This window comes from Tetranychus urticae, chromosome 3, assembly GCF_039701765.1.
Source record: "Tetranychus urticae isolate SD_2017Ah chromosome 3, NJAU_TeUrti_SD_1.0, whole genome shotgun sequence".
In the NCBI taxonomy this organism is placed as follows: Eukaryota; Metazoa; Arthropoda; class Arachnida; order Trombidiformes; family Tetranychidae; genus Tetranychus; species Tetranychus urticae.
In genome coordinates, this window is record NC_142960.1 from 18,796,768 (window position 1) to 18,823,662 (window position 26,895).

Consider the following 26,895-nt stretch of genomic DNA (forward strand, 5'->3'; position numbering starts at 1 on the left):
ACGATAGTAAGTTGTTGCCTGAATTTTAATGTTGTAATGGCAACATTTAGGTTAACCATTCAGGCTTCCGTTGTTGATCCGAATCAAATTAATACTCATCTTTCATCCTACTCTTGAACCGCTTTAAAATATTGGATTAATTGTTGGATTAATGATTTAATTTTCACCTTGAAAATTGAGAGTTCAAATTGATCCAATTGTTTGCCTTTAACAAATTGTCTCAAACAATTTAAACTCTTCATTTGACATTGAAGCTTTCATATTTAGAAATGTTCAATTAAACTACTTTTTTGCTGAGTTAACCCCTTTAATTGTAAAATTTTAAAGCTAATCAAAAAGGTGGTTAAATACATGAAGAGCCAGAAGTGAGTTGAATAATGAAATGGATTGGATTAAAAAATGGATAATTTAATATCAATATGAGCCAATTGAAGGTTAACGGTTATTCAATTTGAATTAAATTAATAACAATGTTAAAGGATAAAATTGTATTAAATAATGTTAATAATAGAAATAATTTCAATTCTCAATCGACAGTCAAGTTTGAAACACTTTTCAGTGAATTGGGTTTAGTGATTGTAAAGATGGTAATAATAGCAATCATTGGCATGTTGTCGGTGATGATGATTAGGAATGATTATGTTTACATTTGATTGTCCAAGTAAAATTAATATTTGAAATGGTTAAAAAGTGAAGGATAAATCAACCGTTGGTGACGCTTTTGATTCACTAAATACAGGTGAAAGAAACTGTTTACTGGAAACAATTCAAACAAATGAAATTGGGTTTCTTTAGTTAATGATAAACAGAGTAGAAGCACAGAAGGAAGATGAAGACCTTTGAAGATGTTTCAACAGTTGCATCCAAATCAGGTCAATCTATCAACCCTGTAAGTCAATTAGTCCAAAATTTATTCAATCTTCATGTAGACTGAGTAGGTCTACTCATCAGGACAAGCTGGAATAGTTGATGTAGATGAATCTGGTGGAAAAAAATAAATGTAAAAAGATGAAATTAGTTGATGAAAATTGAATCAAACTGTTGACAGGTCAAGTGTAATGTTACCTGTTTGTTTCTTAAAATATCAAAAAAATGCTATCAAACTTATGTTGTTAATAACCTCTCCTTAAAAAATATTATTTCAACTGATTGTTTAGTTGAACAATTTAAATAAAAATACATTGCGTGATCACTGTTTGTCTCTATTTTACTACCAACATCAATTTAACTGCTATTAATTAGATGACTGATGAAATTGAAATTTCCTTGTTAGCCCAACATTGACACTTTGATAATTTGTTTGTGAAAAAAGGTGAGTAAAAGTAGATTCAGTTTACAATGAAGCACAATTAGAAACAAAATGAGACAATTTAATGTACAAATTTAGTTGAACATTAAATTGTATCATCTTAAAGTCATGTTAAGCTTCAAATTTACATACAAAGTGACCTTCAATGTGATCTAATTGAATCCATCAAATGTCCCTTTACAATGTAAATGTAAAAATTGAGTTCAAATGTTGACTGATAAATAGCATCTTATCCAGAAAAAAAGAGAGATTTAAATTGAAGAGATTAACATAAACCACTGAAGGATCCAAGTCCGGTGGTTACCTGATGGGAAAGATGATAATGCAGATGATGAATGTAACAAAAAAAATTCAAAGTAACTTGAACAATAAATAGGTAAAACCGTGCTAATAAATCGGCTCTCAATGATCAACTAACCGAGAAAAGGCAAAGAAAGGTAAATAAAGCAGAAAAAGAGATTGAATATTTTCTTCATTTTTTTCTGTTATTGTAACAATCAACTAACTAGTAACTACTATTTGCAACTCAGCTAATGTGTATTAATAATAGTATCCTCTAATAATAATAACAACGAGCAGTAACGATGATAAAGACTGATAATAATAATGTCATGAATAATATCATAAATAATATGCCAAATAATAAACAATAATAATTATCTGACCTCAAGGACATGAAAAAAAGTAGAGAAAAAGAAAGCAAAAAATGAAAATTTTGGAAGGTCAGATTAACCCAAAAGTAAGCGAAACCAAATCAAGGTAAGGATGTGATGGACCAGATTTCTGGTTACTGATAAAACATTGTGGCCACCCTGAATAATTGAAACCAGTTAACCAAAAAAAAACTCATGGACCAACTCCTAATAATTTTCACTTTGATTCCAAAATTGTAGTGATTGCTGATTAACTGAAAAAATGGGAAAAAAAGGTTAAAAACAAGAAATTTCAATATTAATCCAACTACTCACAATTTGTGGTCCAACGATCCTTGGGTTTTCCTGTGTAACATTACGGCAAGTGAAAAAAAAATTCACCACTGACCTACCTAATGGTAAAAAAGCAATCCTCATCACTTTATCATCTTTACCCACCCTTCTCTTCCTCTTTGCCATCATTTCTCTTCATTTTTAATACTTATGTATTATGTATTTGATGTAAAAAAGCCTGTTTGTCCTCCGACAGCGCGTGGGTATGCGCTTCAAGTTGCCTCCCAAGTTGGATGACGAGTCATGTTAGGTGAGCAGGAGAGATCTGAGGAAGGAAGAGAGGGAGAAAAAGAGAGAGAGAAATGATGATTATGATGATGATGAAGGAAAGAAGTTGTTGTTTAGTGATACGTTGTTACTCGTAGCGGTCTGTTGATTTGAGATGGCTTTTTATACTCATTGCCATCTGACCGATCTTCAATATTTACCTTTCATTTCTTGTTTTTTTTGTCACCATTTTTCCTTTGTTTCAATTCCAGTTTTCACTTTCTTAAAAACAATTAATTCTTTGGCCTATTATCAGTGATTATCAACTTTTGGTTATCCACTTTATCCAGTGATATTTAAAAATTTGTTTCAATTATCCATGGATTTATCAAGTTACAAATGAACATCATTCAGTTTATCAGTTCGATGTTTGCGTTTAATCAGTGCCTTGCATCGTATTAGTGAATTATCAGCGACCAACAGCAGATCACAATGTGTTGTTTTGTTTTCCGCTGTTTTTCATAACAAAACGGAATATATTTTATCAGCTTAAAACCATTTTGTCCATCAACATTTTTGATCGATATTATTTATTTATTTTTGTTTGAGGGATTAACAAGTGGGATTAATGATGCATCTTGAAGAAACAGACGGATTTGGAACGTTAAATGAGTCCAAAGTTAAAAAAATGACCAATTGGACTAATATATTTAATCATTGGAAACGTAGAGGTAAACCTAAAAACGGTGTCATTGGCAGCAATACAACAATAACCAACGGTAGTTTGGCGATGAGCCATCCAAACCATCCTCAAGTTTTACACAATCAACATCTTCATCATTCAAATCAATTTCATCCAGCTCATCCTCCATACCAGTTTGGATCGCTTGCTGTTAGACACAATGGATCCGGTTTACCAGGGTTAATTGAACAGTACAACTCTTCAATAGATGGTGGTGGTGGAGGAGGAGGCGGAGGTGACGTGAGGTATCAAAGACAGTCAGGTTTACATGGACGTGCAAATAAATTTGCTTCAGTCTCAGCAGGAACAGCCAATTTTTACCTGGCCTACCCAACCGGTCCCCCATTATTGGCACCAAATCAACCATCTTCATCACCAATATCACCTTCTTCCCTCAATGTTCGGTATCCATCAGCATCACCAGCAGCTTTACATTCATCAATCCGTCCAACCTCAGGTCGACATCACAGAACAAACATACTTTCAACTCCATGGGAACCAATGATGCAAACCACAAATCCATCTTCTAATCACAATCAATCAGCTGAATGTACGTGTTGTGATTCAATGGGAACGGGTCAAGGGAGTGTAAAAACAGCTTTAACCAGTATTAAATCAACTGGTTCAGTCAGATCACGGTCATCTCTCAAATCATCATCATATTGTGCTTCCAACTTTGATGTTGTTGACCAAACTATGTCAGCAGGTTTACATCATCAACATTCATATGTGCAACGGAATCACGAACCTATTGGTAAATCAATTAAATCAAATACATCCTCAACTCGATCCCATCGGACAGTTTCATTTGCAACTGTTAATGAACGATTTCTCAAAGTACTTAAAAGATCAGTTAAAAATCCATCCGGATCTGTAGTATCGAGAAGATCAATTCTTGAATGTGATTTAACAGCTTATGATTTGATTGAGCAAAGTTTACATGAGACTTGTATTGAAGATGAAGATATTGTTGTTGATGAAGAGAAAGAAAACTATCATTACAATGATTCCATGGAATGTTTAAGTGATGAAGAAGAAAGTGAGGACATCATGGATAGACATAGATTGAATCAAGTTATTCACGATGCTTCAGGTTCAAAGAAATACCAACGTCGTTCTCGTCATTGTTCACCTTCTCTATCATCATCAACAAAAGGACTTCATTCCATTCCAAATAGCAGTCGAAATATGTTACCACGGCTAGGTGAATCGTCCCTTAGATATAAACCTAGAGTTAAAGCGATCTCAAGTGTTGATCTTTCTCAAAAGTCCATAATAACTGATGGTAAAGCTAGTTTGAAAAAAGGGTTACGGATTGGAGGACAAGGAATGTCTCTTTTTCCTTCGGCAGTGGAAACTAAAGCTTCATCAACCTCAGGCGTTGTTAAATCACGAAGCTCTGAATCAATTTTGTCTGCATCAGATAAATCAAGTTCAATTACCAGTTCTAATCTCACCGATCGACCAGCCTCATGTCTCTTATTACCGCTTCCTGAACCTGATTATGACAGTGAAACTGGAAGTGACAATGATGCCAAGCACAGAGGTCAGAAAATTATATCTAATGGATCAATTTCACGTTCTTGTCCAAGAATTTTGAGTCAAGCTCAATCCTTTACTCAATTGAATGAAAGTGAACCAACAACCAAAAGTGACTTTACCAGTTCAAGAGCCAATTTTATAGAGACTCGGTCCCTTGATCGCCGAGGTAAACGTAGGACACAATTAAAGCAATCAATGTCATCAAGTTCACTCTCTGGAAATGCAAATGGTTTCCAAGAAGATGTCACAATGGATGATCACAACTCCCTTAGGCAATTAGGTTCAAAATTTGATGGTTCTTCAACTATTTCAATCCCAAGTGATGTTAATTACATGGCCAAGGTTAAATCAATTTTGAAGAAATCAGTTACTTGGAACGAGTCAGTGACTAAGACTCATTCATTATCAAGTGATTCTAATTGTGATACTACCTATGGATCTACCAACAGTGATAGTGATTTTTCAAGTTATCGTAAGTGTTCATCTTCAGTTTTAGCTAATAGTATTAGTACTCTTCCAAGAGTAAGAGGTCGTTGGTCATCATCATCAAGTGAAAGGTCAACAATAAGTGCCAATGGCGTGAAAGGACCAAAAATAAAGAAACATGTTCACTTTGGATGCTCCAAGGATGATGATAGCTTAATTATTGAGCATATAGGTGAAACCATTTTTGAGGAAGATGAAGAACCAATTTACGATGATATTGCAAATGTCATTTCAAACGACCTTTCACCCGGCCTTCATCAGCAAAACAGTCAATCTCAACCTCAGTGTCAACCAGCAACAGCTCCATTCTCTCGGTTACCTCAACCTCCGCCCCCACCTCCTCCACCACCGCCGCCTCACTCATCGTCTAGTTCATTGACTCCAACTTCACAGACACCATTATTATCCTCTTCATCAGCTGTCCACTCGAAAAGTCTAAACGGAAATTATAAAAGATCGTTTGAATCAGATGTTGATAATAACGGCAATGATGAGGTCAATGGAAGTAACGGCAGTGGTAAAGGCGTAAATAAATTACAGGATGACCGAGTCAATGAGCTAACCAATGGATTCTCATCAGCAGCTAAAACAACAAGCTCAGGAACTGATGAGGAAAATAAAGGAGTTTCAACACGACGTGTCTACGGAGTTTTAGACACAGGTAAGTCACAATCTTGTCCCTATTTTTTTCAGGTCGTAAATAGATCAATACGTGAATCAACTAGATAATCACAAGGTTTGCTTAAAATTAGCCCAAATACACGAAACAGCTGAATTTATGTCAATCATTTCCAAGTCATTTTATTATTATTTTGAGAAATTTGCATGTTTGTTTTGTTGGGAATGCATCAAATTAATCAAGCTTATTTTTGTTAATCTTCTTATTCAGGGTGACCTAGAAACAAAAAAGAAAGGTGACAATGTTAGTTGATAATTTAATTTAATTACAATTATTGATGATGATTAGAATAAAGTCAAGTTTTTGTGAAATAGTCCCATAATCAAATCTAAAGTTTTGTTGAAGGGCCGAGAGAAAATATAAACATGTGCACATAACGTTGAAAAAAAACGGTTTGTCATTAAAGTTAACTACTGACCTGTCTTTTTCTGGCATCTTGTTCGTCATCTTAATTGTTCACGCATATGATGCTATCTTCATTGAAAGATGGAGAATAATTCTGATGATGAAGAAAAGAAGGAAGAAAATAAGATGAAGCAAAAAGATTGGGAAAGAGAGATTGTTGTTGAATGGTTATGACCATTATATGTGAAGTCCCATTGTTTTGTCCAAGGTAAGAGAAAAACTAAAACAAGATAAAATGAATAGTATTAATTAAATTGACGCTTAATTATAATTGTCCACTTCACTTGACAAGATAGTTTCACTAATTTAGGTCATCTTTAAGTTTTATAAGACAAAAAACTCTGTAAAACTTCTCAAGACAGTCACACACAAACATACACAATCCAATCCTTAAGCCGTCCGCCATCATTAACATTACAAACATAATTGGACAAACCCGGCTTGGCTTGATAAGCTGTAAAATTGTAAATGATGTTTACATGATTGAATTACGTGTTAATTTTTTCCGTTTGCTGGAATCATCTTTTTGTTTTACTTTTCATCATCTAGTTTATTGTTGATAAAGAGTTAGATTAATGGTTTACAATAAAATTACTGAATCATTTTTTCCTGTTAAGCATGCTAATCTAACAGTCAAGTTAATGTGTTTGAAGCTTTTTTAAAACCCAAAACAACGACAAAAGGAATGGTCAACCTATTTTAATCAACTTTACATTTAATTACTCTTTGATTTTGCATTTTATTACGAGTGGATTTTTCATCACGAAATCAGGATTATTATATTAAGGTACAACAGTGGTCATTGAATTGCTTCTAATTTGAATTTTCATTCTCAATCAGATGTGATGCAAGGTAACACACAAGTGGTTTGTTCCAGTTTCATTTCAACCTTTCAAAATGCAATTTTTGATTTACGCGAGTCGATTGTAATTAAATGATGGACAACTCAAATATTATGATTAGCTCATTGTTTCACTCATTGAATGGGCAAGTGTTAAATAGACTCAATAATCAGCAATGTTAAATATTAACTTGCCAGTAAAGAAGCGTATTCTTGATTTCAATCTTGATTGATCATTTAATTGGTTTAAAGCTTATTTTTCTCAGCCTTTTTGAATTCACTTGTAACAAAATCAGATACGTTTGCTTTTCTTCTGCAACTAAGATCACATATTACGATTACATTCGTTAATTAACAGTTAGAAACATAACAAAAAAACATGATTTACTTGATTAACCAAGATTTCTCTACTGAAGCAAACCAAATGAAAACTGAAGATTGAGATGCTTTGGGCAAGTTTGAACAGGTAAAATCAGTAACTAAAAGCTGCTAATTACATCTGTCATTTCACAGTTAACAAAACAAACAATCATAAACAAGGGGGAAAAGTTGTTTGGATGACCATAAATTTGACCTGAATCAATTTTTTTCCTTATTTCCTACAATCCTGCATCTAGAACGATAATATCTGGATTAAGTGTCGACTGATATGTTGCCTGATTATCACTCTTGTTAATTGAATGTCTCTTCCTTGTCTCCTAATGATTGTTAAAACACAAATGGAATTGTCAACCGAAAGATCATACATTAATGAATTCACAATCCAAAAGAAATCATGTTTCCTTCGTCACCCAATCACCTTATCATTTGAAATTCAGTTACTCAATCTAAATATCTTCAGGTAGTTTTGTCTTTAAAGAGTCATTGAATATCGTTGAAAAAACGCCAATTCTTGTTGCATAATCTTTAAATCCAAACTCAAACGTAAGATTAATGTTGCTGTGATTTTCATTAAGATGAAAAATATCTGCGAATTGTAACCAAAATATTCATTACCTAATCAAAGAGAAAAGACAAGAGCAATTAATAACTGATAGATCAATGTACTTGTTTGTTTAAAATTATCAAAAGTGATTCCGTTTAACATTTAGATATGATTTACAAATTGCAAATTAACATGATGGGATAAATTGAAATGATGTAAAGTTGGGGAAAAAAGAAGTAACAAGTGATATTAACAAATTCACTCATCAAACAGGTAAACTTAATCAAATCAACCTCAATTACAGAAGCTGTGGGTTGATTCACTTGATTAATCGAAATTTTATTAACTCTTACCGTAAAACTAATTTATGAAAATAAATGCAGACAAATTTAAATTGAATTATAACGCTAGTCCAATCAAATGAGCAACTGAATATCAGCCATAACCAGCAACAATGTGCATGTTAATTGTACCAATCAAAGAGTAATGGATCCACAGAAGTTTCCACAGGATCATTCAATGTTTAGGAACAATTGAAGCGTGATAGAAGGAAATGTTGACAATTACGATATTAACATGAGGATATTACGTTGATGATAGTTTATGGGCTATTTTACGAGCAAATCAGTGATTCCAATGGTACTTTTGCACTTATATTGGACGAGACCGTCTCCAAAGATGTTATCCTCTATTGTAGTCTTCATTATAATTCCAGGAGAGATTATCAATTTTTATTTCATCTTTACGATGATTCCTTTGACCAAGATTGTTGGGTTAATGTTTTGCTCTTATAATTCCTGTGATTTCCTTTAATAGTTACCATCATCATTACTCTGGAATCCAAACAATTGATGTGTTACACATTGAATAATCATTGAAGCTAGAGTAAAAAGAGAGAGAAAAATACATTAAGTTAATGATGATAATAGTTGAAAGCAACAATAGTTTTTGTTTTCACTGGTTAGGAAATTTCAACAATAAAATGTTAAATTTGGATTAAATTGTAAACCCTTCAATGTTAATAGTTTACTTACAAGAACAATTTGCGATATTTCAACCACCAAGAAATAATCTCGGTTGAATATTGATATTGATTCAATTTGGTAAACAGTCGCTGATTTGCTTGCAGATAAGCTTTGATTGTAGCTTTAGCCTGTTGTGTTTTATAGTTGATTGTACTCATTTACTGAGTACGCAATATTTGAAAGTTATTAATATTCACACGCTAAACATGATCGTGTATTGATTATGCTTATGAATGTCTAATATTTGACTTTGAGTCACGTTAATAGCTGCAAGGTGTAAACCAAATTAAATCGGATTCCATATAATTTATTAGGATTATCACCATCATCATTCTCATCATCAACATTATCATCTTCTTCTGCGGCAATGATGAAATCAAATTTAGTTATTGATTAACGTTTCAAGTGGATATTAAGCCAACAATCAGGTAGTTAACCAGCCTTCAATAGTAACTTTTACCAATTTAGTGTAACTAAAATGAAAAGAGAAATTTGAGAGAAATTTATTATTAAAAAATTGTTAAGTTGTGATTCAATTTTATCAGTTAATTACATTTTCTCAGCTATTTCAAATATATCAAGATCAAACCATCATCATCATCTTTCTACTATTATTACCATTATGATTATTAGTAAAAAAATATAAGGTATTATTACTGTTATCAACATGATAACGCTACTTTAACAATTTATTTTTAGCAATGGTAAACAAAATTCAATCAACAGTTGTTATTACAATTTGAATGTTCATTTGAATGAGATTTCATTTACAGTTGTAAGTTGTAAATTGAAATGATGAGAAATAAAAAATCTCATTGACACCGTAAAACACTCATCATTGACATACAGAACAAGAAAAGGAATCAATTTGATTATAACTGTTGCGGGAAACAATTAAACATTAAATTGAAGAGAGTGAGAGATGAAATGAAAAATCTCAAAATAAAACTCGCCTATTTTCAGCTCGAAGTTGAATCAAGAAATTAAAAGCATTTTTTCCTAGAAAATTAGAACGGTAAATGGACGCTATTTAATCGGCTGAGACTCTTGAAATTGATGATGATGATGATGATTGTCATTTCATTAGAAGCTGCGAGACGGAATTGGATTCTTACCAATTTAATGACTGATGAAATTGCAGTGAGAAACAGTGCATTCTTCACAGCATTCATCTCTTCCTCTTTTTAGACTTTTCAATAACTTTTCTTTCTTCATGATAGCCACCAAATGAATGATGTTTCCAGATTTATAGTTAATCACTGGAAAAAGTTAATCTTTCAACAACGTTGTGTGAATGTGTATAATGCCCTGGTTACAAGGTTGAAGCTCAGGTTGAAATGAAAAGGATAACAGCGGATAAAGATACTTCACAAAATGAACATCGAATTATTTCTTTTTCTCATTGAATACACCATTTTGTCCTTCAGATTGGAACCGTCATACAGGGTGGATCAATTGTACCTTTGAATGAAAAGATATAAAAAAAAGAGTTAAGAGCAAGGTTAATACAGAATCAAAATTGAAAGGGAAAAGAAGAAAGAAAATAAAAAAAGATTGTTATTGAGTTGTAAAATTGCTTATTATTAAATCATAGTTGCAAACCAAATCGCGGTCAGCTTACTGATTACTGTTAACTGTTATTTTTCAGGTTTACTAAATTGAAAGTATGGCAAGATCGGTGTTACGAATCAAGATATAAATTTAGATAAGGGCTCAATAATACAAATGTAACAACAGCATATTGGCGATAGTGATAGTACAATCACAATATGAACAATCAAGAGTGGAAAATTGAAAAAGGCTAAAAATGAGGATAACAGTGATTCAAGAAGTGAGAGTGATGTAGCCTAAGGGTTTGATTGTCTATGCTTTTAAGTTTCAATAGTGAAGAGAACTGTTATTTCGCTGAGCAATTCAGTTAGTATTTGTTTTGTATTAGTAAATACAGTAGTTACAACAAAAAAAACCCTTCCTAAGTGTGCAAAACCGATTAAAACTCAATACTTGGTGCAAAGTATTTGTGTTTGTATATTTGGATTGCTGGAAATTATTTTATGGGTTCAATTTTTGAAATCAACTCTTTCTTCACTTTGTTGGTTCAGTTGATTTTGCTTACAGAATTTGCTATTATCAGGTTTTCTGGTTCTGCTCCTTTTTTTGATTCAGTCATCATTAGCTAAAGTAAGTTAATCAGAATCAGGGTTGATTCAAAATCTTTCCACCTTTCAGTGACTTAGTAAATTTGTTAATGGGTACAAATTGATTAAATATTATCGGACATGTTGCTTTACTTTCTTTCCTGATTGATAATTCCGTCTGGTTAATGTTGACAAATTGTATGGCTAATGTAAGTTTGATCAATAACTATCTGGGCCACCAAATCTAGAATTGAATGAATTAAAATATCATTTTAGTAAAGGATACCAAAAGAGATTAATTTGGGAAGGTTAAGAGGAGACAGAAAATGCAAGTAGGCATCAAGAAGAAAAGGTAATCATCAGAAAAGGATTAAGTGAAACCTTAACTGTTTGGAGATAATCTCGCATAATGTCCACACCCTTAGCTTGTAAAGCCTCTTCCGAGGATATTATTGTCGGTTCTTTCCCTTAGCAATCAAAATAATCAAACTAGAGCTTATTTACAACTGGAATCCCGGAAGTAGCCTTGTCATGGTAAGAATCCTGAGCGCATGGGATAGCATATGCAAGATGGTTAATCATTTTAAAACTGAAGTCTAACAAAATCACCAGCAAATAGTAACCTTAAATGAGAGAGAAAGAAAAAAAATTAGATATAAATACAAGAATACAGAAGCACGTTAAATGACAATTTATATCAGTTTGAATGAGGTTGATTAACTGCAGCTTACCAAATACTTATAGAAAACACAAAATATTCATAATATTCATTCTTGATGATGATGATTATTATTTAATCATTATTTTTGCTTTACTCTTGATAGGCATTAAAACAAACAACCAAGACAAGATGAAAACCAACAACCAGTTATTAAGAGGCGAAACAAGTGAACATCTTTTTATCCTTAAAAATCAGAAACACTAAAGATAGATTAACACTGCAAAATACAAATTCAAGTTAACGTTTTATTGATAAAATTAATTACCAGTCTTTTGATTGTTATGGCTATCCTAACGATTGGTTTCACCATGAAAGATGAGAACAAAATAAATCACAGTTCAATTTGAATATAAAACATGTAATCTAGTCTGACAAGTTGTAAGGTTGATCAAAACAATAGATAATTCATAGATATCGGGATCCACAAGTCCTACTATTACTGGAATCCTCTATCAGTCTTGATCACAATTTGAATAAAAAAAATTTCATCTACAATTTAAATTGTTTATAAATGCAAAATTACCAATAAGATTGATTGAGACAATTAGAAATCAATTTATATTTTAAACATTCAGTAAACTTTTGGGCAAGTTGTGATCAAATTAGAAGGTTTTTGATTTCTTTGATATCAATAGAAACCTTGAGTTCTTAATCGCTATCAAATTAATAGTTAATTGACAATTAGCTGGCAAAAAATAACTGAATATCAAATTAGAAACTATCGGAAAACAATTTACCAAAAATGATATAATGATAATCATTGGTCAAATAGCAATGAGAGTGTATTATGGTAAGGAGACCAAGTCAAACTGTTTAAATGATGGTTTACCTTGTGGCAAATGTAATCAACCAATTATTATGATTAAATATAAAGGAAATGTTTACAAATTAAATATACCCTGATTGAGAGGTGGATCAGTGAATGAAATTGATTAGTTTAGTTAATAAGCAACAATATCAATGGTTGGCAAGCTCTGTATAGTGATTGAATCGTTAGCTGTTATTGATTGTTGAAGCTGATGTTGTTGTGATAGGGAAATTAAACAGCAATGAAATAATTTTAACGCAATTTCGTCCATATCAATTGTCAATAGATGCAAATTATTGGATTGTTTGCACGATTTTTCAATTGAATGTTGATTCAATTTTTACAGGTCAATTTACTAATTTGGTGAGAGTTTGATATTCAAACGATATTTATGGTTTATTTCATTTTTGTCCTAATTTTCATGATAATGGTTATAATATATAATGATTTTGGGAACACGATTCGCCGTTTTATCTTGTGCTCATTTACACATTCTTTGACTACAATATCAATAAAAGTATGATCATGATAGAAGGTGATGATGATCATGATGATGTCTTATAATCATAATTGTCATCATGGCGAGAGAAATTAAAAAAATTGAAAATGATCAGAGCATTTTGAATGAGGGTCAGATCACTGAAAATGGTACATTATGGATGAGATTTGATCAGTAAAGCGGCAGAAAAAAAAAGCTGATGATTGAGGAATTGAGTAGAGTTGAGAAATTAGATGATCATTTGATATACAGCAAGTGAAATAACTTTTTAGGCCATCGTTTGAGATCACAATTTGTTGAAAATTGATAAACTCATCTTTAATCTAATAGCTGGACTGATGGGACTGAAAGATAAGTAATTGCTAAATACATCTGCAATTAATCACTGTACAGATTACAAAGCGTGATATAATTATTAAGTCCCATGTGAGAGGTTCCACTGTCAACAATTGAAGAGCTTGTATTAATTGGTCTTGTGAATGGTTGGTTGGGAATGATATTTTTTTCCAGATTATTTGCTGTAATTGTGTTCCTCTTGTGATAGCCAAAAAGAAGCAACTCGAAATGTTGAAGATGATGATTTACTTTTTTTTTGTGGGTTACTTGTTGATGAATAGTTAAGATAAGGGGCCGAAGGAAAGATATGGAAATGGGTTAACCATTCAATTTGTTGCTCTTTTTCCGTCAACTTGAAATAAGATTCAAGGAAAGTGACCTAAAGAAAGATGATGGAAAAATAAGAAAACAAATCAGTCAATTAGTTAAAAGGGACTAGGAACGTGAGTTAGATTGGAATATTGAGAATGTAAATAATTCAGGGTAAAAAGGAAAGGTTAAGTAGGGATGATTCAAGGCTACTCAGGTTGTGCAAACCTTTATAACTAATAATATGATAATCATTATCATTACTATCTTTATATTGGTGTGTTATATTAATAAGCCTCAAAGGGTTGCTGCTTTGTTCACTATGTACTTGATGAATCGGGGCAAATTGAACTAAGTATCAATTTTGCTGTTGCATTTGAAAAATAAAACAACAAAACCAGCAATAAAGATATTAGGTTCAACTTTAACATGGATTAATCTTGTTGATTGCAATAAATTGTACATTCACCAGAAAGAAGAAGAAAAAATAAACAAATTGATCCTTAATTTGCAATCAAAAACCAAGTGAATGTCAAAATGCAAATCCTTTGCTTGATTTCAGTCAACAGTTTCTTTAGATTTTTCATCATAAAAATGAGTAGATCCGTTTATGTATAGTAGTAACCAGAAAACCCAGGCTAACTTGAAAGGAGGACGTTGATTCAGTCAAAATCAACTTTTAGTACAATGAGCAAGAATCTTGAATCTTTCATTTTGGTCATCTTGTTACTTCTCCTTCTGGTTATTAGTTGCTTCATTTCTTAATTTGTTGATTTTCTTGAGATGAGTTGCTTTTCTCATGTGATAATCTAAGTTCACAATCTATCTGAAAAAGAAAAAAAAATATATAAATTAAGAGAAAGGGTATAATGCATGTACGTAATAATGAAGGGAAAATGGCGAAATACAAACGTGAACTGAATACGGTTTTCAAGTTTACCTGTTTAGTTTGTTGTTGAAAACAAATTGTTTGATGATCAAACAATTTGGTAATGCTGATGAAAAGGATGATTATGATTAAGATGAGTATGGTCCTTGTTGAAACAATAATCCTTTCATTTTCGCCATTTTACTTCGCTTTTGTATACTCAATCCTTTTCTTCCCTCGCTATTTATTTCTTAGTTGGTCAAACCACTTGAGAATGGGCATTTAATTATATTTACGGACAAGTGTAACTATATCAGGTAACATTGTTGGTCGACATCGTGATATGTTTATAATTAAATCCATTAAGATGTTGTTTGTTGACTGAACGGTGTGAATAAGTTAACCTTTAGGTCTACCAATTACTTTAACTGTATAAGGTTGAGGTTGAGAGTGTCCATTGAAAAAATGGCTGTAAAAAGAGAAGAAAAAGAAACGTGAATTAGTCAAAAATATGGGTAGAGTTAACTAAAGTACAGGAATTTAGTGTTGTGACTTTAATTTGTTGATTCTTCTTGATCCAGACATACATAAAAGTTGATCCTTGATAATATGATAATATTTAGTTAATCAAATATTGATCTAAACGACGCCATTCACCTGATGAATAAATTGACCACTTAATCTATTGAATAATGATTTTGATGGTTAAATTTTATAATTCATTGTAACCTGTTGAGACCAATTGATTAACCTTGTTTCTCTTTTTTTATTATTATTATTATTTTTATCTTCTCATTCTCCTTCTTCACCTTCAACTCTCTCAACTTTAATAACTGGTTTAACTTTGGCCAAAACCACCGTCCAACTCTAAATATAATTTTTTCTTCATCAACCTTACCTCTTCTCTCTTCCGGGGTCTTCTTCATAATCTCTTTTTTTCTCATCCTGCGCTTAACTCCCTTTATTATGATGTTGATGATACCTTGGGTACCAGGCGACTCAGTGAATAGTCCAAGGTCAACTAGTAGTTACCTTAAATTGGCTCCTAAATCATCGGATCAAATGGGTAGTGATAGTTTAACAAATAGCAAAAAAACTGGCGGATCAAAGGAAATTAAGGAACAACCGGCTTCACCATCATTACCATCAATATCATCCAATCAACCATATAAAATTTCTCGATCAGGAATAATCAATGGATTAAGGAGAGAAGTTGAATCATCTGATGAAGGTGAGCTGGTTAACAGTGGTGGTAGTATCCAGCGTGGTTCCAATAATATCCAGTCCAATGGTAATCTTAAGCATAATGATAATGTTAACACAAATGAACATAATGGTGATAATAATAATGTTGATGGTGATTGCTTTCATCATCCAGAAAGAGTAAATAGATTGAAGAATAGCACTTTAAATTGTAACATTGAAGGTCCACTTTCTCCTGAGTTTACATCATCTTTAACCAATCACCATCAAAACCAGCAACAACAGCAACATTTAAATAAATACAATGGTAACCAAGATGAACGTAATGCATCAATTTTATCGGAATTGAGAGCTGGAATAAAAGAAAAGCTAGAAAATAAGTTAATTAAAGACATTATAATCTCAAATGAACTGAAAGCATTAGCCGAGAAGTCGTCATCTGTTACATCATGTGACTCAAACCGTTACAATGGCTGGTCAACTCTTAACCAAAGAAGCAAATCAACAACTTTTAACGATCATTCCAATGTCCATAGGATCAATCAAGACTCTATTAAAAACAATCTAAACGGGGTTAATGACAACCATAGAGATGTAAATAATTGTAGAAACAATCAAGACAATTATGGTGAAAATGACGATGATGGTGATATTAGCGATGAAAGAAATCTTGGAAAGGCTGATTATGGCTTTACCATTTCAATTGTCAATAATGTTAATTCAGCTCGTAATCGTAACCCAGATTACGGTATTACTTCACCTTATTCATCCAATACTTCATCATCATCATATTATGATACCCATTTACCATCAGAAGAATCAAGTAAAATTGTGATCAATGTGCCATTAGGAGGAGGTGTTGGTGGTAACAATTTTTACGATAATGAGCCCAATGAACATATTTACGAGGAACTGGATAAAGTGTCCATTTATGGAGCTAATAAAGCTAATTTGGAGATTAATGGGTTGACAATCAATGAATCAAACCTTGGTTATATTAACCACCATTCAATGTCCAAAAGATCCATTTTTGAAGGAGCATCAAGAGACGAGATATTAGAGTATCTGGCAGGTGCAAAGGAAAGAGTCGAAGTATTAATAGATGAAACAAGTCCAACATCTTTAAATCATCATTCCCATCATGGGTTAGTTACTCGGCCTAATTTGGCGTCAACTAGGCGTAATCGAACCTCTAATGTCAGTAATGTTAGTAGCTCATCAAATGATTCAAGTACCACAGCAACTAGCTCATCCATTGAAACGGAAGACTGTTCATTAACCAATAGTACAACCGGAACTCCGGTTGAACGTAACGATTCGGGTGTCGGTGTGGAAACAAGTAAACCAACTAAGATCCGTCGATCAAACAACTTGTTATCCTCACCAGGAGAAAGTGAACGATTATGTGCCGACTGTGAACAACTGATTGAACCCAAAGAGACCAATGAAAACCGAGACAATAACATTGAACCAAATCAACTCGAGGACAATAATGACATTATTTATTATACTCTTGTCTGTAATAAATGTGAAAAAAAGAGAAGCGAACGAAAAGAGATAATTTCTGAATTTGTAGATACAGAATTCAAGTATGGACGTGATTTACGGATCATAAGGGAAGAATTTCATCGTCCAATGGAGGTTGCAGGTAAGATAATAATTAAAAATATATACTTACTATCCCAAAATTAAAAAATAATAACCTTTCCACACACAAATGAATAAATTTTCAACAGTTGACCAAGTTAACCATTGAAAAGGGCTTGTTTACCCTGTTGGGTACCTCATTGAAGCTAAACAACACACTTATCCTGATTACCAGTATTTAGTCAAAGCTGTGATTTTTTTGGTCAAGTGTATAATAATGATAATTTATTTACAAAAATCTGTTAGAGGCTTTTCCCAAACTTGAACCATTAAATATTTGGTTATTATTATTAAATACTGCATGGAGAAACGGTGTTTAAAGGTAGGTGAGAGTTATTAATCTCAAGTAGTTAATGGTGTGAATTAAGGCAAAAAAAATAATGGGATAAGCCCAAAGGCTAATCTAAAGTGCCTGGTGTTAATCTACTCTTTCCCAAATATACCAGCTTTAATGTGCTTTTTTCATCTGTCGTTTATATTAAATGTTGACTTCCCATTTTTATCATATCATTTACATCCTCTCATTCCTATCCTAAACCTTTATCATCATGAAGACCATCATCATAATCATAATCAACTACAAACAACAACAACAACAACATCTTTTCCATCTCAATCATAAAACCTAATTCCTCAATCCTTCATTTTGACAAGATATTTTGTATTTCTTTCCCTAATTTTTCTTGTTGTGTTCATTTCAATTGGTTAAATTGATCTTTACATCTCAACCTTGCAAATTAAGATTATCCATCATCATCACCATCATCATAGTAATGTTGGTTAGATTGATAATCAACAAATTGTGTCGAGTTCTCGTAAAACTACTTTAAAAATACTGATACCGTTCGTTTGAAAACAGAACAGGTTAAAGCTTTTTCTTTTCTTGCTTTCATCAGATGAAAGGTAAATCATTTTCTTATCATCATCATTCCCATTCAAGAATCATCTCATCACCCATCAACATATTCACTGATTGACCTTCACTTAAAGACCTCAGGTTACACTCATTGATGGCAGTATGCGAAAGTCAATCACAGTTTTAACCAGCAACAGTATAATCATCATAACAACAATTTATTGTTGTTGAAAATTGTTATATGGCCAGATGATGAAAAAAATGATATTTCACTGATTGAAACAACGAAAGATCATCAATCTAACCTTACACGTTGATCTTAATTACGTTTCTTGTATTTTCCTCCGATTAACTCTCAACAAATCATTTCTTAAATCATTTCTCTTTCTTACAATTTAGACCCACGATTAAAATAATCATGTTGATAGCTTAATGTGAGACCATTTGTGTACTTTATTATCAACCTTCATAACCAAGATGAATGATTGTAATGAAAAGAATGCTCAGTAATTCAGTTTAACATTGAGATCAATAAAAATCAGTCCAAGGTGATAATACAAATTGAATATTGAATGAACAGGTAAAAAATGAAGGGTTTCTTAACAAAGTGTAAGATATTACAAAACAAAATCTGTTTTCATCAATTGATTTACACTTTTAAAAAAAGGGTGAAAGTTGAAAATAAAAACAAATGAAAAATACCTGTTAATAGGTAACCATTTTAATCTAGCATTATGTGTCAATCATGATGATTTAAAATACCCCAACTTGACGTAATCTAGATCAAATGATCGACTCAAATCGACCTACACTTTCAATACAAAAGGCTTGCTTTCAAAGTACTTTCCTGAGGCCAAACAAATGATTACATTTCTCACCTATTTTCGTGATGATCATCACCATTAACATGAATATCATTATGCACAACACTCATCTGATAATATGTTAACTAACATTAAATTGTTACTTTCCATTTAGTTTTCCCATAAATCATCATTTAATCATTGAAACAATTGTTAAATTGAAAGTCACAAAAGATGATTATTGCCAATTGATTAGACAAATGTTTACCACTGATTGTTACCATTACTATTACCCATAAAATTGAAGGTTTGTCAACCTTTTTCATCAACATCCAATGTCAATATTGTGCTCCTTTAATTGTTCAGTGTTTAATTTACCAGAACCAGTTAATCAGTGTCATCCAAATGGAAGGTTAATAAATCACTGAAGTAAATGGTAAAAATGAATAAATTATCATTTAATGGAAAGTTAAATTGTGATTGAGTCAGTAAAGTGATCTCTCAAGATTTCCCTGACTATTCAAATGTATTTCATTTAAAGCAATCATTAGGTTAGTTCATCTCTTATTCAGACCATTTCAATGTAACATTCATGATAAACTTGTCCCAAAGATGATTTGAAACATTCCCAGGATAATTAGTACATTATGATTAGATGATTAAAAGACTCAATTTAACTCTAAAGTCAACTGTTTGCTTAAAATTTAATGAACAGTCTATTTTTAAACGCTAAAGTCAACCATTTCAATGTTATCACCAACCATTGTCTTAATTAAATGGTGATTCCAACGACAATAATAGCGTTATTAATCACCATTAATCATTTAAATAAACCTCTACCTTTAAGCTGTAGGTTATTCATGATCAATTGAAAATTGACTCTTGATTAACAAGTGTCAGTTAATCGTGAGGCCTTAATATTTGTGTATTATTACGATGTTGATGATTTATTTAACCGTTCATTTCAATGAAAACACACACAAACAGCTTAATAACAATATTGATAATAACCTGATATTAGACTGAATATTAGGGTTAATTTAAGGTATTTTTTGGGTTTCTTTAACAGCTTTTTTTGCTTGTTGCCATTTTTTTCAGGTTAATTTGATTAGTTTATTTTAAGTTGATTAAACTCCTCGTGCCGAACCTTACCTGATGATCGTTAGTGTCGTGTTGTTTAATGATTGATTAACACTGTTCAAGTTCATTATTGAATACTTGATTGATAATCAATGTCAAGTTAATCAATTTGTTTTGTCACACAAGCCAAAGGCAACTTTGATCATCACTCTATTATTAACGTATTTCAATTGACTAATCGTAAAATGATATTACAATAATTGTTCAATACCAATCATCAATCACTCGGAGAAATTAAGGTTTTTTTTTTCATGAAATCTGTGAATTGTCAATTCATTGATAGTGTTAATTATACAAGAGTTAATCAGAATGATTAATTGAAAAGAAAAGCAAAATTTGTTAAAAAATAATTTAAGGCAACTCAAATGAATGGTTAAAGTCACTGAAAATTTTGATCAATAATCAGGTTCAACAATCTAATTTACCATTTTAATTTGAACAATTTCATCTTTTAACCAATGATTAACTTTAATGATCAGTTAATGATTACATTAGTTGAACCATTTACCACAATTTGAACCAATTGATTGACTTGATCCAGATTGAGATACTCATTGAAAAGCATCCTAATTGATTCACATGTTGGGATAACAAAAAGATTTGAATAGATGTTGTTTTGCCCTGAAAATTGTGATCAAGAAACAACTTTGATTACCGGAAGAGAATCAAATCTTTTTTAATTCTTTTCATTTCCATTCATTTGATCAATTACTATTGTTACAATAATTGTTGCAATACAAAGTCAACACACACTTCGTGCGTATCTAAATTCATATTCAATTGAACAGCGTTTCTAATTATTACCATTTCTTACCTTGAAATAAAAAGGTTAACATTTCGTGTCAAAACACTTTGACCAGACAATTTCACATTTTCATGTCAGATTAATTTACCTATTTAATGCTCACGGAATTGAAATATCAAAGACTATCGGTCAACTAATTATCACTGCCTTTTGTCTGGTTACTCTAAAGATGACCATTTCAAGAGTAGAAATTAATTTCATAAAAATCCTGGTTTTCTGGTTTACAATTTTTCGCTTTTTGATGTTTTCTGAAATACAATTGACTTGATCAAGAGTTGGTGTCAGTGTTGGCGAACAGTTAATTGCTATTAATATTATTGTTATATTTACAATTTAAAGCCATGTTAATGTGAAGAAGGTGTATTAGCCCCTGGAGCAAACAATTAAGGAATCTCAGGAGTGTTGCTATTCAAATTGTGGGAAGTAGGCCTAAAGACACCATTAATTGATCACTTTTTTGCCCATTTGTACGACACTTGGATTCATTTTTGGTCCAAAATTTTGGCCTTTTTTCCCATTCCTCTTGTGGTCATCTTTATGGGTTTACTTGGCATTTTTGCTGCTCTTTATTGCTACCAACTAAACATGTTTACAATCATTGAATCAATAATCAACCTTTTGTGATTAGCTTTTCTTCAATGTTCATCTTTTCAATCTAAATCATTCTTGAAGATGAACAAATTATCAAGATATTAACATGAATCTAAAGTCGTAAAAATTGTTTATCTGTTTACGGAAACCTGAAAGGCTGTTAACACTGGTCATTGTCAGTGAGACGAGGGTTATGATACTAATTATGATGATGGTTTAGATGATAATTTGGATGATTAGTGAAGATGGGTTTACAGAAGGTTAAATAATTTGAATTTTTGCAAGGCAAAAAAAAAGTAAATAGTTGGTTAATCTAATGTTCAATGTTCAATTGAATAGAGTTAATATTCTGGTTTAAAGTACCAGAAAAAGGTCATAAAAAATGAACCTAAACATGCATCTTTATATGCATTTATGCCTTTTACAAAATGATAATATCGGCCAGGTCACAATGCCGATGCCTTTTAATGGCTTTTGAATTATTTAACCAAACAAAAAGTAGGGTCAACATGTAAGGCTTTTTTTTGGGTAACTACTATTTTTTATGATGTTATTAATACAAGATGAACAATTTGGACGGAAGCTTTTCACCATTAAAGGTCACTTTAAAGTTACTAATGAATATTATTCAGTTATTAACAGAGTCCATCTAAATTATAATTGTTAACAATTCTGTCAATGCAATGGAGAGTCACAGGTTTAACCTTTTCTGGTTAAAAGCTGGTTACTTTTAGCTTGATAAAAGGTCAATGAATATCATTGATTATCATTTTAATGGTTAAGGAAGCCAACTAAATATTAATCTAATTGCTTTAGCCTTTGATTATTGTTTTATGTGATTAACCATGAAGCCTACTGTGAAGACGATTCAAACGATACATATTAATACAAATGATCCGAGAATCAAATGCTTTAGTGAAAGTGTATTTTGATAGGGATTTCTTGGTGAATCGCCGTTACTTGAGATTGTTATTTAAGACCAGTTTAGGTAATCACGGTTAACGGTCACGATGACCGTAAACTAATCACGGAAAAAATTTGATGAAAATAATATACTTGTGTTCATCTTAACCAACCTGTTTTGGATGATCATTATTATTAAACATTTAACTCTGAAAGCAATGGATCCAATTTAACGATACAATATCGTTTTTTACAGGTCATCTTGAAGATCGATTCCGCTACTTTGGACTTAATCTTTGCGTGTTTTCATACTTTCTATTATTCTTAATGTTTTAATAATCTTTCAGTTCCACCCTGACCATCATCTTAATCACCATCATCATTTAAATCTAACCTTTTCATCAGTTTTGATCACTTTCTTTCATCAACTTGAACTGCTTCATTATCATGGTAATCATTTCATTTCTTTTCCTGACCATTCATTACTTTGATTATCATTATTATCATTCAATTGTTTCTTTGATTCCTCTTTTTCATCCAGTCAATCATTAGCCATTTGTACAATGTTTTGATGGTCAAATTGAAAGTCTGTCTGTTGACCCAACACTCAATGTTTACCTTTGATCAACACTCAACCAGTCAACCAATTATTTAACGTATTTTTTGTCACTTCAACAATTTATTGGTTCATTGATTGACCAAATATCGGTAAATGTTTCTGGTTAAACATTGATCAATGATCTGGTTGTCATTTGATTGTCACTCATTTCAAATATCTCAGTTCAGATGTTTCAAGTTTAAAGCTGACCAGATTAATTGTTGATCCAATTGTTGAGTGTTTTTTTAATTTTTCAATCTTCTATTTCAAATTTACTTTCCTGGACAATAATTGTGATAGGTTGGCCTTTTTTAGTTGATATATTGTTGAAATAATTGCCTGAAAATGACTTTATATTTCTCTATTTGTTAACAAGGTTTTTAATCAGCTTATTATTTTTGAAATCAAGCTTAATAGTGAATCAGATTGTATCTGTACAAGCTTGTTTATCATGGTTGACCATTGATCACTGATCATTACCATCTATATGATTATGATTTAAGTCTTGATGAAGGCAACATTTACCTTTATTGGTTTAACTGTCAACTCAATAGAGTTAAGGTTTATGCCTTTCTTTTGTCTCTATCAGATGAAATTCAGTTTAACCTTTCATGTCATGTTTCATCTAATGATACGGAATACATTAAGTTATGATTACGATTCTTTTTGTTTCTCACTTGATTAAGGTATCAAATAATAAGGTCAATTCTGTTATGGTTATGATTACGATTTAACTTTTGTTTCTATCATTGCAATTTAAACTTAATCCCACTCGCTTTTGTTTTCATTTTATCTCATTTTGTGGTTACCTTTTCATTTGTAAAACAACAAATCGTCATTTTTTTGGTTAATTTTTGTTAAACCATATTGACACCCTCGCAAACATACCTTTATTATTCACCTAAAAACTATTGATAAATTTTTGCTTGCGTTAATTTGGTGATTCCATTGAGTTAATTTGATTAACAGTGGAGGAAGGAAATTGAGAAACGAGAACAAATGATTCAACTAACCGCCATTTTTATCTTTCCCATTTAACCTCTTAACATTGTGAGTCACTGGTGAACACGCTCTTTTATTTCAGTGAGGAAAAGGTTATTTTTTAATTCAACCTTTTTTTATTCAAACCATCAATGTTTAATTTACTCTATTTTTGATTATAATGTTAATTAGGACTTCTGACCAAGGAACAAATCAAGGGAGTCTTCATTAATCTAGAGGAACTGATCAATGTGAACTCAAAATTCTCGGAGAAACTGCAGGACGCTATTGACATTGCTTCTGAACAAGGAGATGAGGTTTGTATCTTTGTTTCCTATCTTTGTTTTTTGACCTTTAACCAAGTGCATTACTAATGAACCCTTCTTTATTATCTTCTGTTTACCCAAATACTATAATCTTGCCACTTAATAGGATTTCACCACGGTCAATATTGGAAAGCTTTTCATGGAATCAGCTAGTATGCTTCATTCCTTTGAGACTTACTGCCTTCGCCAAGGGTCAGCTTCCGTTTTGCTGAACCAGCTGGAGAAAGAAAAAGAGCTTCTCAGAATATTTCTAAGAGTATCGCAGATGGAGAACACTTTACTCAGGAGGATGAATCTATCAGCCTTTCTAATGGTGCCTGTACAAAGAGTCACTAAGTATGTTTCATTAGACGGAAAGTTAATAGACTTCCATGACTTTTCAAGTTTCTTTGAAATTATAATATTAAGCCAACTCTTCGATCGCTATTTTCATTGAAAAATGAATCGATTCTATTAGACATTTTTGCAGATTTTAGACCTCCATCTGACTATCCTTTTGTTTATTATTTTCACAGGTATCCATTGTTGTTGAATCGATTGTACAAAGTAACCCCACACCATCATCAAGACAGGGATGCTTTAAAATTGGCTCAGCAAAAGGTTGAAATTCATTTGGAACACATAAACCAACAAACGAAAGGTTCCACTGCACCAACTAAAATCTGGAGAAAGTTTTCTCATCTTTCAAATAGACGATTACCCAGTATAGATGACATTGGTGATATTAAATTGAGAAAGGTAGATTTACTTGCATAAGTTATCTTTAGGCAAAAATTTACTAATGATTTATCTTGTATAAAATAGGTTGCTCTGGAAGCTATGAATTGGACTCGAGACCAAGCTAATTTCATCATGTCTGGTCGTCTTTCATTTTTGCCATCCTCAGAATATCAATTGTATAAAAAGCGAGGAAACATAAAATTTTCCTCTGCTAGTTGCCTTTTAATGAGCCTTGGGGAAATGTTACCCTCAATTAAAAGTAATTTAGCGGACGATGACGAAGAATTCGAAAGAGAACTCATGTTTCCTCGATCAAACCATGGATGTGAACAAGCAGTTTTAATTTTAATCAAAGAGAAACACAGTAGATACACACTTTGCAGAGTAAGTTAATTTGTTATCAATTTTGGCTTGTTTATGTTTTTCATTCATCTTAATGTTGACAAAGAATGGAAGTTGAATGAGAATGATTGGCATTTTATTTTGAAAAATACACATGTTTACATAGGGTTATTGTTTGTATTAGTTGAGAGTTTAACTGCAGTTAATGCCAATTTGATTGTCATCTAGCTGACAGACTATTTTTTGTCTCAATTGTTGTGAATGTGATCATTGCAGTCACCTGACGGGTACTTGTTTCACTGAGTGGCTAAATTTTTCAACTCTTTTATTACAAGCCTCTCCATTATTCATTTTATGGTCATGCTACGGCAGAACAAAAGCAAACTTTGTTTATTGATGTATTTTCAAGTTACTGACGATTATTTTATTTTCAAAATTTCTTACAGGAGCCATTCAACCTTGCATCCTGTGTTATTTCATCTGACAGTGAATTCGAAGACTTATTTGAAATTCATGAACAAAATACTAAAGAGTCATTCATTTTGAAGGTAAGACTGAGAGAAAAAAAAAGCTTACGTTCATCTTGAAAATTTATATATTGTTTTCAATTCTATCCAGGCTGATTCACCAACAGAAAAGCGTGATTGGTATAGACAAATCTGCTACCACTCAAAAAATTTAGGAAATTGGCGAAAGCGTCGGAATGCTTTGGCAAACATCATGATGGTGCGCCCATGAGGAACAGAAGAAATGTTGCAATGGGTCAACCTGTTTATTGTGAATTTTGTGCATTCTAATCGAACCTGATCTGAATTGTTTAATTTTCTTGCAAATCGCCAAACGACCCATTTTTAACGAATGATCAAATAATCTAGTCGCTCTGAAATTATTTAAAATAATCATATTATAATAACATTGTAAAGATTGGTTATTGATAAGTATAAAATGTATCTTTTAACGCAAACAGTTTTTAAATATTAATTCAATTTCCCGAAACATAAAATCTGTAGCTTGCTAACTTCGCTTTTTTACCTGTAATGGGGAATCAACAAGTATAGATGTGACTTAGGCAGGATGAAAAAAAATCAAAGTGAACAGATGCTTCTCTCCCGGTGATGGTTTAAATTCAACATCCACCGAGGAAAAACTCATCT

General features: G+C 32.0%; 1 protein-coding gene and 4 long non-coding RNA genes across 9 annotated transcripts; 1 reads left to right on the forward strand and 4 right to left on the reverse strand.

Moving 5' to 3' along the window:
* Positions 1–387: 387 nt before the first annotated feature.
* Positions 388–1,352, reverse strand: LOC149093540 (uncharacterized). Its single transcript, XR_016200123.1, has 2 exons — positions 1,066–1,352; positions 388–981 (listed from the first exon to the last, which is right to left on the reverse strand). It is a non-coding gene; the product is annotated as an uncharacterized LOC149093540 (long non-coding RNA).
* Positions 1,353–1,613: 261 nt separating this feature from the next.
* On the reverse strand, positions 1,614–6,749 carry LOC149093541 (uncharacterized). The gene is made up of 4 exons (XR_016200122.1): positions 6,370–6,749; positions 2,724–6,167; positions 2,278–2,560; positions 1,614–2,216 (listed from the first exon to the last, which is right to left on the reverse strand). It is a non-coding gene; the product is annotated as an uncharacterized LOC149093541 (long non-coding RNA).
* On the forward strand, positions 3,131–26,705 carry RhoGEF64C (Rho guanine nucleotide exchange factor at 64C). Its single transcript, XM_015930304.3, has 8 exons — positions 3,131–5,933; positions 15,821–17,677; positions 24,546–24,670; positions 24,786–25,015; positions 25,195–25,417; positions 25,484–25,783; positions 26,188–26,289; positions 26,360–26,705. The coding sequence occupies exons 1-8, from the start codon at positions 3,131–3,133 to the stop codon at positions 26,477–26,479; spliced, it is 5,760 nt and encodes a 1,919-aa protein (XP_015785790.3). The 3' UTR covers positions 26,480–26,705.
* Positions 7,408–12,528, reverse strand: LOC107363130 (uncharacterized). Of its 4 annotated transcripts, none has more exons than XR_016200118.1 (8): positions 12,272–12,528; positions 12,017–12,206; positions 11,673–11,908; positions 11,264–11,529; positions 10,263–10,608; positions 9,157–9,620; positions 8,476–9,002; positions 7,408–8,193 (listed from the first exon to the last, which is right to left on the reverse strand). It is a non-coding gene; the product is annotated as an uncharacterized LOC107363130 (long non-coding RNA). The 4 variants fall into 4 exon arrangements; XR_016200116.1 differs by having other exon boundaries at positions 12,017–12,189; positions 12,272–12,409; XR_016200115.1 differs by having other exon boundaries at positions 11,667–11,908; positions 12,017–12,189; positions 12,272–12,409.
* On the reverse strand, positions 13,196–16,110 carry LOC149093542 (uncharacterized). 2 transcript variants are annotated; one of them, XR_016200120.1, is made up of 5 exons: positions 15,971–16,110; positions 15,725–15,871; positions 14,899–15,295; positions 14,428–14,784; positions 13,196–14,028 (listed from the first exon to the last, which is right to left on the reverse strand). It is a non-coding gene; the product is annotated as an uncharacterized LOC149093542 (long non-coding RNA). The 2 variants fall into 2 exon arrangements; XR_016200121.1 differs by lacking the exon at positions 15,971–16,110 and adding an exon at positions 15,414–15,483 and having other exon boundaries at positions 15,725–15,865.
* Positions 26,706–26,895: the final 190 nt, after the last annotated feature.